At 33.7% G+C, this 14041-nt stretch overlaps 1 protein-coding gene across 1 annotated transcript in view; it reads left to right on the top strand.

The window, feature by feature from the left end:
• The window catches only part of LOC143066258 (usherin-like), a 96636-nt gene that overhangs the window by 75289 nt on the left and 7306 nt on the right, over window positions 1–14041 (top strand). Inside the window, exons 49-59 of the mRNA XM_076239250.1 lie at window positions 2053–2157; window positions 2457–2644; window positions 3306–3456; window positions 3697–3900; window positions 4659–4856; window positions 6350–6504; window positions 6679–6877; window positions 8640–8747; window positions 9843–12833; window positions 13285–13484; window positions 13798–13893. Coding sequence (XP_076095365.1) covers window positions 2053–2157; window positions 2457–2644; window positions 3306–3456; window positions 3697–3900; window positions 4659–4856; window positions 6350–6504; window positions 6679–6877; window positions 8640–8747; window positions 9843–12833; window positions 13285–13484; window positions 13798–13893 — 4595 coding nt within the window. The remainder of the gene's footprint in view (window positions 1–2052; window positions 2158–2456; window positions 2645–3305; window positions 3457–3696; window positions 3901–4658; window positions 4857–6349; window positions 6505–6678; window positions 6878–8639; window positions 8748–9842; window positions 12834–13284; window positions 13485–13797; window positions 13894–14041) is intronic.

The raw sequence follows: 14041 nt of genomic DNA, 5'->3' as shown, positions 1-14041 counted from the left end.
AGTCTGTTGTCATGGTATGTATGAGAGCAGATTATTAGTTGGTCATGGGGATACCTGCTGTGGTTCTTTACCATATTCATCTACAGGGTCACAAGTCTGTTGTCATGGTATGTATGAGAGCAGATTATTAGTTGGTCATGGGGATACCTGCTGTGGTTCTGTACCATATTCATTCACAGGGTCACAAGTCTGTTGTCATGGTATGTATGAGAGCAGATTATTAGTTGGTCATGGGAATACCTGCTGTGGTTCTGTACCATATTCATCTTCAGGATCACAAGTCTGTTGTCATGGTATGTATGAGAGCAGATTATTAGTTGGTCATGGGGATACCTGCTGTGGTTCTGTACCATATTCATCTACAAGGTCACAAGTCTGTTGTCATGGTATGTATTAGAACAGATTATTGGTTGGTCATGGGGATACCTGCTGTGGTTCTGTACCATATTCATCTACAGGGTTCACAAGTCTGTTGTCATGGTATGTATGAGAGCAGATTATTAGTTGCTATGGGGATACCTGCTGTGGTTCTGTACCATATTCATCTACAGGGTCACAAATCTGTTGTCATGGTATGTATGAGAGCAGATTATTAGTTGATCATGGGGATACCTGCTGTGGTTCTGTACCATATTCATCTACAAGGTTCACAAGTCTGTTGTCATGGTATGTATGAGAGCAGATTATTAGTTGGTCATGGGGATACCTGCTGTGGTTCTGTACCATATTCATCTACAGGGTTACAAGTCTGTTGTCATGGTATGTATGAGAACAGATTATTAGTTGGTCATGGGGATACCTGCTGTGGTTCTGTACCATATTCATCTACAGGGTCACAAGTCTGTTGTCATGGTATGTATGAGAACAGATTATTAGTTGGTCATGGGGATACCTGCTGTGGTTCTGTACCATATTCATCTACAGGGTCACAAGTCTGTTGTCATCGTATGTATGAGAGCAGATTATTAGTTGGTCATGGGAATACCTGCTGTGGTTCTATACCATATTCATCTACAGGGTCACAAGTTTGTTGTCATGGTATGTATGAGAACAGATTATTAGTTGGTCATGGGGATACCTGCTGTGGTTCTGTACCATATTCATCTACAGTGTCACAAGTCTGTTGTCATGGTATGAATGAGAGCAGATTATTAGTTGGTCCTGGGGATACCTGCTGTGGTTCTGTACCATATTCATCTTCAGGGTCACAAGTCTGTTGTCATGGTATGAATGAGAGCAGATTATTAGTTGGTCATGGGGATACCTGCTGTGGTTCTGTACCATATTCATCTACAGGGTTACAAGTCTGTTGTCATGGTATGTATGAGAGCAGATTATTAGTTGATCATGGGGATACCTGCTGTGGTTCTGTACCATATTCATCTACAGGGTCACAAGTCTGTTGTCATGGTATGTATGAGAGCAGATTATTAGTTGATCATGGGGATACCTGCTGTGGTTCTGTACCATATTCATCTACAAGGTCACAAGTCTGTTGTCATGGTATGTATGAGAACAGATTATTAGTTGATCATGGGGATACCTGCTGTGGTTCTGTACCATATTCATCTACAGGGTCACAAGTCTGTTGTCATGGTATGTATGAGAACAGATTATTAGTTGATCATGGGGATACCTACTGCGGTTCTGTACCATATTCATCTACAGGGTCACAAGTCTGTTGTCAGGGTATGTATGAGAGCAGATTATTAGTTGATCGTGGGGATACCTGCTGTGGTTCTGTACCATATTCATCTACAGGGTCACAAGTCTGTTGTCATGGTATGTATGAGAACAGATTATTAGTTGATCATGGGGATACCTGCTGTGGTTCTGTACCATATTCATCTTCAGGGTTACAAGTCTGTTGTCATGGTATGTATGAGAGTAGATTATTAGTTGGTCATGGGGATACCTGCTGCGGTTCTGTACCATATTCATCTATAGGGTTCACAAGTCTGTTGTCATGGTATGTATGAGAGCAGATTATTAGTTGCTCATGGGGATACCTGCTGTGGTTCTGTACCATATTCATCTATATAAGGTCACAAGTCTGTTGTCATGGTATGTATGAGAGCAGATTATTAGTTGGTCATGGGGATACCTGCTGTGGTTCTGTACCATATTCATCTACAGGGTCACAAGTCTGTTGTCATGGTATGAATCATACATAATGCTAATAGGATCAGAACATCATTGGTTTATATAATTATAAGGAACACATTAGCATTTAGTAAGTTTTAACAACAACAAATATTCAATTTCACTTAAATGTTTTATTGAAAATCATAAAGAATTATATCAAATAAATATTTATGTCAAGAAGGTTGAGAAAGAGTGCAAAGATATCTTCTGGGTTTAGTGTGAAAGCTATTTTTTTGTAATTTTAGGGATGACATGCTGTTTTAAGTCTTTTTGAATTAGTTTGAATTATTTGTTTTGTTTTCATTTTAAAGACAAACTGTATGATGGATTCCAAAGAAAATGTTGTGGTGAGAATTTGATTGATGAACTGAAAGTATGTTGTCGGGATAACAAGGAAGGCTCATCCTACACCTATTCAACAGGGTACCAGTGTTGTAATACAGAATATGTTGATAATGCCACTTCACTTTGTTGTACAGCTGATACTGGTCACCAAAAGGTAAACATTGAATTTTATTTCATGGAGACTGATCCGTTCATTTTTTTTAAATGAAGATATTTGTATTGAATTAGTGTAAATGTGAATGCTGTTTAATTTGTTAAAAAGAATTTGAAAATTTCTTAGGATTATTTTCATTTTTACATAATCTGACACAATTATTGTGTCATTTTGAATTTGGCATCCACCATAATTGTATAATCATTTTACAGACAATTTTAGTACAACATTGTCCTCTTGTAAGCCCCAAAAGTGCTTGCATCTTTTTTGCAGACATTCAAATATATACAAATATTATATGCCCTGTTTGGATAGAATAAGGGACATGTTATCTTTTATGGTCTGTGTGTATCTGTCATCTTATTCCATCTTACCCAATTTTTTTAGATTAAGGTGGTTTGCCATGAATTTGTGGTTACACCAACTTCAAACTTTGAACACATGATTATTTAAATGAGAACTTTTTAAATTAGTTGCCAAGTCACAGATTTTGGAGTTTCATTATTCACAGAACATGGAAATGTGAAAGTTCACTATTCACAGAACTTGGAAATGTGCCAGTGAAAGTGTAACATGCATGGTGTCCTATAGACACATATTATTGTTTATTAATTTTTCAAAATATTCTGTGAATTTAATATTTTAAATTATTTTATTTTAGGTTCACATTTACCCTGATAAAAGTAGTAAAGATAATGCTAATGAGAAATGTTGTGGACTAGAAAAGATTTCTAAGACATTAAGTTGCTGTAATCATAGAGCATATAATCTTGAGACACATGTGTGTGCAGATATCTCACAGGATCAGATTGGTATGTTTACATGATGAATTCTTTATATTGGATTAAAAGTTCAATAAAGACAAAATTGAATAACTTTAGGATAGTTAATGAGAAACTATATTATTATTTTGTGTATTAATATTTTATGTACACCATTTTTGCTTTTTATATTTATTGCTATTACATAAAATGTTCAAATAAATGCACTTCCTCTATTTATATGTTCGTAAGCCTTTGATGAAATTATAGAATATAGAATAAAAATTGTAGGATGTGGAGTTGGTAACATATGTCCTATAGCACAGTCGGCTACAGCATACTGTGACAGATGTGATTTTCAAGATTCCACTGACAAATGTGGTGCTGTCATTGGTTACCATGGTAATTTCAAATTACCGCCCTTACCAGATCCTACTAAGAACTGTGTTGTTGATGAAGAAATACTTTATTCTGGAATGGATTTTAGCTTTAAAGGTAATATATTACAATTTTTATAACTGTTTGTGATGGAATCATTTTCATAACAGTGTAGACAATACCATTTCTTTGCACGTTCAGGTTATGAATTGACTGGGTCAGATTAGATGAACGTTGGTCTGTAACGTCCTCTTGTCATATCCTATTGGCTAAACAAAGTTAAACTGTGGGGTCACCAAAGGTTCTAAATGCCTGAATCAAAAAATACGAATAACTAGCTGAGGAGTAAACCTTGTGTGTTGATTTAAATATTGAATACTTAAACATTCTTTTTTTCTTCTTTTGCACCTGCATGTAGTTTACTCTTTTATTCTATTTAAATCCCCAATGGAAGGCCTATTACAGAATGAGTGAGCTTAAAATCACTGTTATCAATAGCTGATTACTAACAAGTTAAAGGTAAATGATTCAGGTTTATTACCAACAAAAGTATTGTGGTTGCCTACACTGTTTTAAAAATGATTCTAGAAAAAAAAGTATATACCGAAAGTTTTTGTATTTCTACATGTAATTTCTTTCAATTTAATAAAATTGATATGACTATTGCTTTGATGAAATAAATCATGTGATTAGTTTCAATAGAATGTTTTTGAAAATAAAACTTCATCAAAGAAAATTTTGCCTATACTTATTAAAGAAGGGATCTACTTAAGATGATTATATAGTTTAAAGGTATGCTTATATAGTATGCTAAAATTGTCGAATTATTATATAAATTAAAATTCCAAATCTAAGCTCTTCAATGTTTTCAACAGATGCTAAACTGCAGCCATATTCAATGTACCAGTATGCAGTGAGTGTAGTTAACAGTGCAGGGGAGACTTCTAGTCCATATACATTCATCATTACACAGGAAGCCCCTCCAGAACAAGTGCTGCCACCAGTTACAAACACAGATTCTTCACAACTATATGTTATTCTATTGTCTTGGAACATGCCTCTAAAACCAAATGGTGAGATAGATATCCTTTCATTTTAGTCTGATTTTGTAACATAATACCAAATTGGTTTGTTCTAAGCCATTACAAAAAAATATCTAATTTTGCATGCAACCTTCTTGAAAAAGAATGATATTATTTCATTTTTCATCACTTGGCGTCCGTCGTCGTCCGTCGTCGTTAACTTTTACAAAAATCTTCTCTGAAACTACTAGGCCAAATTTAACCAAACATGGCCAAAATCATTATTAGTGTATCTAGTTAAAAAATTGTGTCCGGTGACCCGGCCAACCAACCAAGATGGCAGCCATGGCTAAAAATAGAACATAGGGGTAAAATGCAGTTTTTGGCTTATAACTCAAAAACCAAAGCATTTAGAGCAAATCAGACATGGGGTAAAATTGTTTATCAGGTCAACATCTATCTGTCCTGATATTTTCAGATGAATCAGACAACCCGTTGTTAGGTTGCTGCCCCTGAATTGGTAATGTTAAGGAAATTTTGCTGTTTTTGGTTAGTATCTTGAATATTATTATAGGTAGAGATAAACTGTAAACAGCAAAAATGTTCAGCAAAGTAAGATTTACAAATAAGTCAACAGGACCAAAATGGTCAGTTGACCCCTTTAGGAGTTATTGCCCTTTATAGTCAATTTTTAACCATTTTTCCTAAATCTTAGTTATCTTTTACAAAAATCTTCTCCTCTGAAACTACTGGGCCAAATTAATATAAACTTGGCCACAATCATCATTGGGGTATCTTATTTAAAAAATGTGTCCGGTGACCCGGCCAACCAACCAAGATGGCTGCCATGGCTAAACATAGAACATAGGGGTAAAATGCAGTTTTTGGCTTATAACTCAAAAACCAAAGCATTTAGAGCAAATCTGACAAGGTGTAAAATTGTTTATTAGGTCAAGATCTATCTGCTCTAAAATTTTCAGTATGGGTATGAGTGGAATAGTAAGCTTATTGTCTCCGAGGTGCAGCTATTGCCATGAGGCGTAGCCAAGGGCAATAGTTGTATCCGAGGGGACAATAAACTTACTATTCCACGAATATTCAGGCAGTAAGTGTTTTAATATATTGAAAAAGACAACAGACAATAAATGGCGGGAATTAATCAACTATCGTAATATAAAAAACTGAAACAAAACCATATTTTTAACGTTTACTTTATGAATGTTCTGAAATACTAAGGCTATGTCCTGCACTGGCGTCAACCCTAATTACGTAAGATAAGACACGACGTTGTAACTCCCGTGGTATTGTTAAAATCCTCCGATCCCGTAGCTGCATTTGAAATTTTGCGAAATATAATGACGCTTGCAGTCAAATAGTTTCATACAGGTCCCATAGTTGGAAACTATTGACCGGTCCAATAGTTCAACGCTTGCAATTTGAAAAATAGTAAAAATATTGTGTACTTATTTTATATAGAAAATGATAACTGAGGTATAATAATTTCTTATCCTTATCTTTGAAATATAATGTTAGTATGATTGTAGGTGATATTATAAGATATATCCTGACCAGAGATGGAGTTGAGTTATACCGTGGAATGACTCAGCAGTATACAGATGATGCAGCCATCTTACCTTACCAGTCCTATGTATATGTCCTGACAGCATGTACCCAGGCAGGATGTACAGACAGTCCACAGGTACAACTAATTATTACCATATTCACTTTAAGGATGTATTCTTCTGATGTTTCATTCTTGTTTGGGAACTATTTCACCTCTGCTGACGGAAAACTAGAAAAAACATCTTTACATATCCTCATCAGTTAAGTTCAGTGATTACCACAATCCTAATGTCTTATTTTTGTTGCTTAGGTAACAGTTGCCACTGCAGAAGGGAAGCCAGAAGGTGTAGGATCAGTGTTGTCATCTGCTGTGACCTCTACAACAATGAGGTTAATATGGTCTCCACCTGCCAAACCAAATGGAATTGTCAAAAGTTATACATTATTTCTGTTCTCTAGTGGATCTTTCAATTCATACCAAACATTGAAATTTCAACAGTCTTTTACAGGTGAGAAACATGTTAACACTGTGATCATTAACAACCAGATTCTATACTTTAACAGCATTAACAAACAGATTCTATACTTTAACACAGCTATAACAAACAGATTCTATACTTTAACACAGCTATAACAAACAGATTCTATACTTTAACACAGCTATAACAAACAGATCTATACTTTAAAACAGCTCTAATAAACAGATTCTATACTTTAACACAGCTTTAACAAACAGATTCTATACTTTAACACAGCTTTAACAAACAGATTCTATACTTAACACAGCTTCAACAAACAGATTCAATACTTTAACACAGCACTAACAAACAGATTCTATACTTTAACACAGCTCTAACAAACAGATTCTATACTTTTAACGCTGCTTTAACAATCAGATTCTATACTTTAACACAGCATTAACAAACAGATTCTATACTTTAACACAGCTTCAACAAACAGATTCAATACTTTAACACAACTCTAACAAACAGATTCTATACTTTAACACAGCTCTAACAAACAGATTCTATACTTTTAACACTGCTTTAACAAACAGATTCTATACTTTAACACAGCATTAACAAACAGATTCTATACTTTAACACAGCTTTAACAAACAGATTCTATACTTTAACACAGCTTTAAAAAACAGATTCTATACTTTAACACAGCTATAACAAACAGATTCTATACTTTAACACAGCTATAACAAACAGATTCTTTACTTTAACACAGCTTTAACAAACAGATTCTATACTTTAACACAGCATTAACAAACAGATTCTATACTTTAACACAGCTATAACAAATAGATTCTATACTTTAACACAGCTTTAACAAACAGATTCTATACTTTAAAACAGCTATAGTAATCAGATTCTATACTTTAACACAACTATACCAAACAGATTATATACTTTAACACAGCATTAAGAAACAGATTCTATACTTTAAAAAAGCTTTAACAAACAGATTCTATACTTTAACGCAGCATTAACAAACAGAACCAATACCTTTATATAACATGATTTTTTACTTTATAAAATGATAAAACACAGTTGAAGGTCTTCATGTTTACTTACAATACTACAATACTACATTACTACAATACTACAATACTACAATGTTACAATACTACAATACTACAATGTTACAATACTACAATACTACAATACTACAATATTATATTACTACATTACTACAATACTACAATATTATATTACTACATTACTACAATACTACAGTACTACAGTACTACAATGTTACAATACTACAATACTACAATACTACAATGTTACAATACTACAATACTACAATGTTACAATACTACAATACTACAATATTATATTACTACATTACTACAATACTACAGTACTACAGTACTACAATGTTACAATACTACAATACTACAATACTACAATGTTACAATACTACAATACTACAATGTTACAATACTACAATACTACAATATTATATTACTACATTACTACAATACTACAATATTATATTACTACATTACTACAATACTACAATATTATATTACTACATTACTACAATACTACAATATTATATTACTACATTACTACAATACTACAATATTATATTACTACATTACTACAATACTACAGTACTACAGTACTACAATGTTACAATACTACAATACTACAATACTACAATGTTACAATACTACAATGTTACAATACTACAATACTACAATGTTACTTACTTTTAAGCTACAGTCAATAACTTCTTATTATTTCCTTTATACAGGATTGAAGCCCTACACACAGTATAGCATTTTGTTACAAGTGTGCACCAATGGAGGATGTACTAACAGTTCTAGAACTACAGTCAAAACATTGGCCGATTTACCTGTTGGTAAGATACAATGAACAACCCAAAGGCACATACATCTTTTTAGAATTTATCCCCACTTCTACCATAATATTTGGAAAAAAAAGAAGGGGGAGGGTGAAGTGCTGTACATATAAAAAAAGAAGATGCAGTATGATTGCCAATGAGACAACTCTCCACAAGAGACCAAATGACACAGAAAAAATAACAACTATAGTTCAACGTATGGCCTTCAACAATGAGCAAACTCCATACCCAATAGGCAGCCATAATAGGCCCTGAAAGGACAATGTAAAACAATTCAAACAAGAACACTCATTTTGATGAAAATTTTTCTGTCAAAATAATGATTATTTTTTATTGGAAAAGAGCACTACAGATGTTTAGCCTAATAAAAATTATCATTTCACTCCTTCATACCCTGTCCACACTAGCATTTATGCTCGTAAGATTACATTTAAAAAAAAAATTATTCATACTTATAACAAGCATTAGCAGACCTTAAAAATGGTTAATAGTTATTTCTGAAAAAAAAATACTGTTTAACCAAGTAATTTTCTCAAGCGATTTATTTTTGCAACTTTCGCAATAAGAAAAATAACGTGAATATAAATCATTGTGAATATGTATAACTGTATTCTTCCCTTACTGAACTGTATGAAGTCAGATTGATAATTGCAAAGTGGACAAGACAGGGCTTAACACGAAATATAGTATCCACGAAAATAAGTCAGTTTACAGTAATTCATTAAATGTACAAATGTACAAAAGCACAGATCTATATAAAACAAAGAGATGTGATATTATTTTAAAGATACAAGTATGTAAACAAATAAATTAAGGTTACTGAATAGCTTTTAACAATGAGCAAAACCAATACCAAACAGGAAAACAAAAAGCCTAATTTACACTTGATAAAACAGAAAACACACAACATCTATGAAAAACAGCTACCAACAACAACCGCTAAAGATTTTTAATTATTTAAATTGTGATAGATTTGTTAAATGAACTTACAGAAACAAAATTGTATTCATAAACTTACAGAAACAAAATTGTATTCATAAACTTGCAGAAACAAAATTTTATTTAATAAACTTATATTTTTCTTTTATTTAGGTGTTGACCCTCCTAGGGTTGTTTTCCTCTCATCAACATCAATACTGCTGTTTTGGAATTCACCAACTCAACCTAACGGAGAAATCTTGTTCTTTTCAATAATGCGTCTCTGGTCTAAAGGTTTGAGCTACTTATTTATGGGCATGAAACTGGAGACAGTGGAAAATGGTTTGACTCGTGGAGAAACCTACAAGTATTATCTGATCACAGGCACAAATGCTGGAAATACAAGCAGTACTCCATTATCTGTGACAATGCCAGATCAATCATTACCCTACATACCGGAGCCCAAAAATATAACTGTATTAAGTGCAACTGAAATCTACGTAGAATGGTATATGGTGGATTTTACTGGTGGAGTAATTGATCAGTATGGTGTTGTGTTAGATGCTGGTAGAGATAATGAAATAAATAGGGGAGTTGGAAATGATTTATCTGTGGTAATTTCAGGTCTGAAACCTTTCACTCAATATGAAGTTAGGGTAAAGGGTTGTGTCAAAGGATTTATAAACAGATGTGGCCTTGGACAGCCAGAATACATCCAAACTTTAGAATCTTTACCAGAAGCAATGAATGCACCAGTTGTTGTTCCTAAAGGACCAAAATTAATAACAGTTTCTTGGGAGCCTCCACTAAACCCTAATGGAAAAATAACACAATATCTGATATACTATCGCCAGCTTGGATTTAATAATGAACTATTGATAAATCGTGTTCTGGGAGAAGTTACCACAGTTGATCATGCAGGCAATGATCTGAAACCATATACTCAGTATCAGTACAAAGTTGTTGCCAGTAATTTTATAGGAGATATAGCTAGCCCATGGTCTACTATCAGAACATTGGAGTCTATACCAACTAACCTTTTACAACCATATGTCAATTCTAGTGGTCCATTTGGTTTTCAGATTATATGGCAGCCTCCACAATCACCAAATGGTGTCATTACTATGTATAGGATAACTTTCAGAAAAATCCTTACTGACCCTTCTGCCATTTTGATGACAAAGTCGGTTGCAGTTAAACCAAACATTCTAAGTACAAGTGCAAGTGGACTTGAGCCGTTCTCTAACTATGAGATTCAACTCACAGCATACAATAGATTGGGAAATGTTTCTACCATACCTGTTATTGTCCAAACTCAACAGTCATCACCGTCAGGGTTACCTAAATTTTCTGTTGAGAAAATTGATACTGGGACATCATTAATACTAAGATGGAACCCTCCTACCCTAACAAATGGTATTATAACAGAATACAGAATATATGAGGATGGGTCTTCAATTCCTCTTTATCAAGGTTTGAACAGGGAATATGAGTTTCGGCGTCTGCAGCCATTTACAGAGTACTTTGTCAGTCTTGTGACCTGTACATTTGCTGGTTGCTCTGAGGGAAGCACTCAAAGTATAATAACAGCTGAAGTACAACCCACCAACCTGCCAAGTCCAATCATTGGTTTCACTAATTCTACAGTAATCACCATAACATGGACAACACCAGTTAATCCAAATGGAAAAATTATCATGTATGAAGTTGTCAGACAATTTAAGATTGGGAAGAAAAGAAGTTTTTCTGATCCAATTATAGTTTATAAAACTATGAATACAAGTTTGGATAGTTATTCGTACACTGACACAGGACTTTCACCATTTACAGAATTTTTATACAGTGTTAAGGCAAGTAATTCTAAAGGCTCTGTGGTCAGTAGCTGGCAATCAGTTTTTACATCTCAAGAGGCTCCAGAAGGAGTCAATCCACCAACAGTGACCCACATTACAGATGATATACATAGTCTTTTTATACAATGGACATTTCCAGAAAAACCAAATGGAATTGTCAAGAGTTATAATTTACAAAGGAATAATACTGTCCCACTGACTTTTACAGCCGATGATCCTATGGAATACACAGACTTTAATCTTGTTGCATATACATGGTACAGCTATAAAGTATCTGTTTGTACTGCAGGAGGATGCACAGATAGTAATCCATTAGTTATCCGAACACTGGAATCAGCTCCATCTCAAATGGATCCACCAATTATTGCTATATTAAGTTCAACTGCACTGAATATTTCATGGACTGTTCCATCCCTTTCAAATGGTATTGTAACTAAATACCAATTATTTATGGATGATTCAGAAATTTATAATGGTGCCATGTTATCTTTTGTAAAAACTAATTTAATTCCATATCAAGAATATACCTTTTACCTGAGTGCCTGTACCAGTGGTGGATGTACAGACAGTGGTAAGGTTAAAGGTCGACCAGAGGATGATGTTCCCATGGAAATGCCATTACCAATATTAAGTGTTCTGAGTTCAAGGTCAATAGAAATAATGTGGCAAACACCAATTTATCCCAATGGAATTATAAACTCTTATGATGTGAGAAGAGATAGTAAACTAGTCTATACTGAAACTCTCTCTGTCTCTGGGATTTTGAAAACCAGTTACATAGATTATGATCTGATTCCTGGAACTTTATACAAGTATGTTGTCATAGCAAGAAATAATAAAGGAAGTGTTGAAAGTTTTCAAGTTTCTGCTAAAACATATTCTGCTTCACCAAGTGGGCTTTCCCCTCCAAACCTTCAACCTTTGACCTCTACATCAGTTCAAGCAACTTGGCAGCCACCTGCATTTCCAAATGGACCAATCGTAAATTATACACTATATCAATCAAATAAACTTGTGTTTTCTGGATCTCCAACAGTTTTTACATTTGTAGTTGCTGGACTAAACTTTTGGACAGAATATTCCTTTAGAATTCAGGCTTGCACAGACAAGGGATGTGAACTTAGTTCAGAATCCACAGTCATAACATTAGAGTCCAGACCAGAGGAGCAAGCTTCACCAACATTACTGGCACTAGCTGATGTAAATGGTGCTCATTCTGGAGTCCAGATATCATGGACTAGTCCAATCAAGCCTAATGGATATATAATACATTATGAACTGCATAGAAGGATGGTTACTCAAGAGGAAATAGGTACTTTTTATAGAAAGTCATTGTTTAAATGTATAACACTGTCAACATAACTAATGTTAACAATCTGATTTTAATATATTTAGAAACACTTGTCAAAGAATATTTGTCTCACTGTTTATACACTTTGTACCCACTTCATTTATATATAAGAAATGCAAGCTTTTTTTTAAAGCTACACAGCCTACACTCCTAAACGAAAAAGTTGATTATATGAACAAGAGTTCCCATCAAGTTAAGAGTTAAGAATGAGAAGATGTGGTATGATTGCCAATGAGATAACCATCCACCAAAGACAAAATGACATGGATGTTAGCAAGTATAAGTCTTTTGTTATTACTCTTGTAAACTATGATAGTTACACATCAAGACACTCTTTGTTGAAATTGTTACTAAATCAGTATGTATATATACTGGTACAAGACTATAAAATGTGTGCTTATCCATAATATAGGTACTTCATACAGTGGATTGACATTGGTGTACAATGGAACCATGTTACAATATGTAGATACAGACAGTAGAATTAAACCTTACACTGAGTACCAGTACATGGTTATATCTGGAAACAGAGCTGGAAAGGCAGAAAGTTTTTGGCAGACAGTACTGACTAAAGAATCAGCACCCGAGTTTATGTTACCTCCAACAGTAGATGTAAGTCAATGTTGAATAATTTTATACATTTTCCTGCAGCTTTGTAGTTCCAAAAGCAATATCTGATTAGACCTCATGCTTATGCTTATCTTTAATCTTAATTAGAATATTACCTCTTTGAAACATTTAATATAAAACACACTATAATAATAACAGATCAATTTTTATGTTGCAACTCTGATTATAAGACACATTTAATAATGCCTTAAACTATGAAAGGAGGATTTGATTGCAACTTTGACAATATAAACAGATGCTTAGAATATATTTACTGACATTCTTTTTTCACATTTTATCTTGTATTTGTTTACAGAGTAAAACATCTACAACAATAGCTGTTACACTTACAGAACCAACAGTTAAAAATGGTATCATCAGAAAATATAGTGTGATTGTTAATAATACTGTGGTTAGTATATACATTTATGATATATCCTATATTAATCAAAAGGTTGCTGCCTAAATGAGTAACACTCATGATTAGGCAGGATCCACTTCAAAGATTTCACAAAATTTGTAGAGTCATATTCAGATATAATGATTTGTATGGAATATTT

Source organism: Mytilus galloprovincialis, chromosome 3, assembly GCF_965363235.1.
Source record: "Mytilus galloprovincialis chromosome 3, xbMytGall1.hap1.1, whole genome shotgun sequence".
Taxonomy (NCBI): domain Eukaryota; kingdom Metazoa; phylum Mollusca; class Bivalvia; order Mytilida; family Mytilidae; genus Mytilus; species Mytilus galloprovincialis.
The sequence above is the reverse complement of the archived record's forward strand: the minus strand, read 5'-3'. Positions and strand labels throughout refer to the sequence as shown.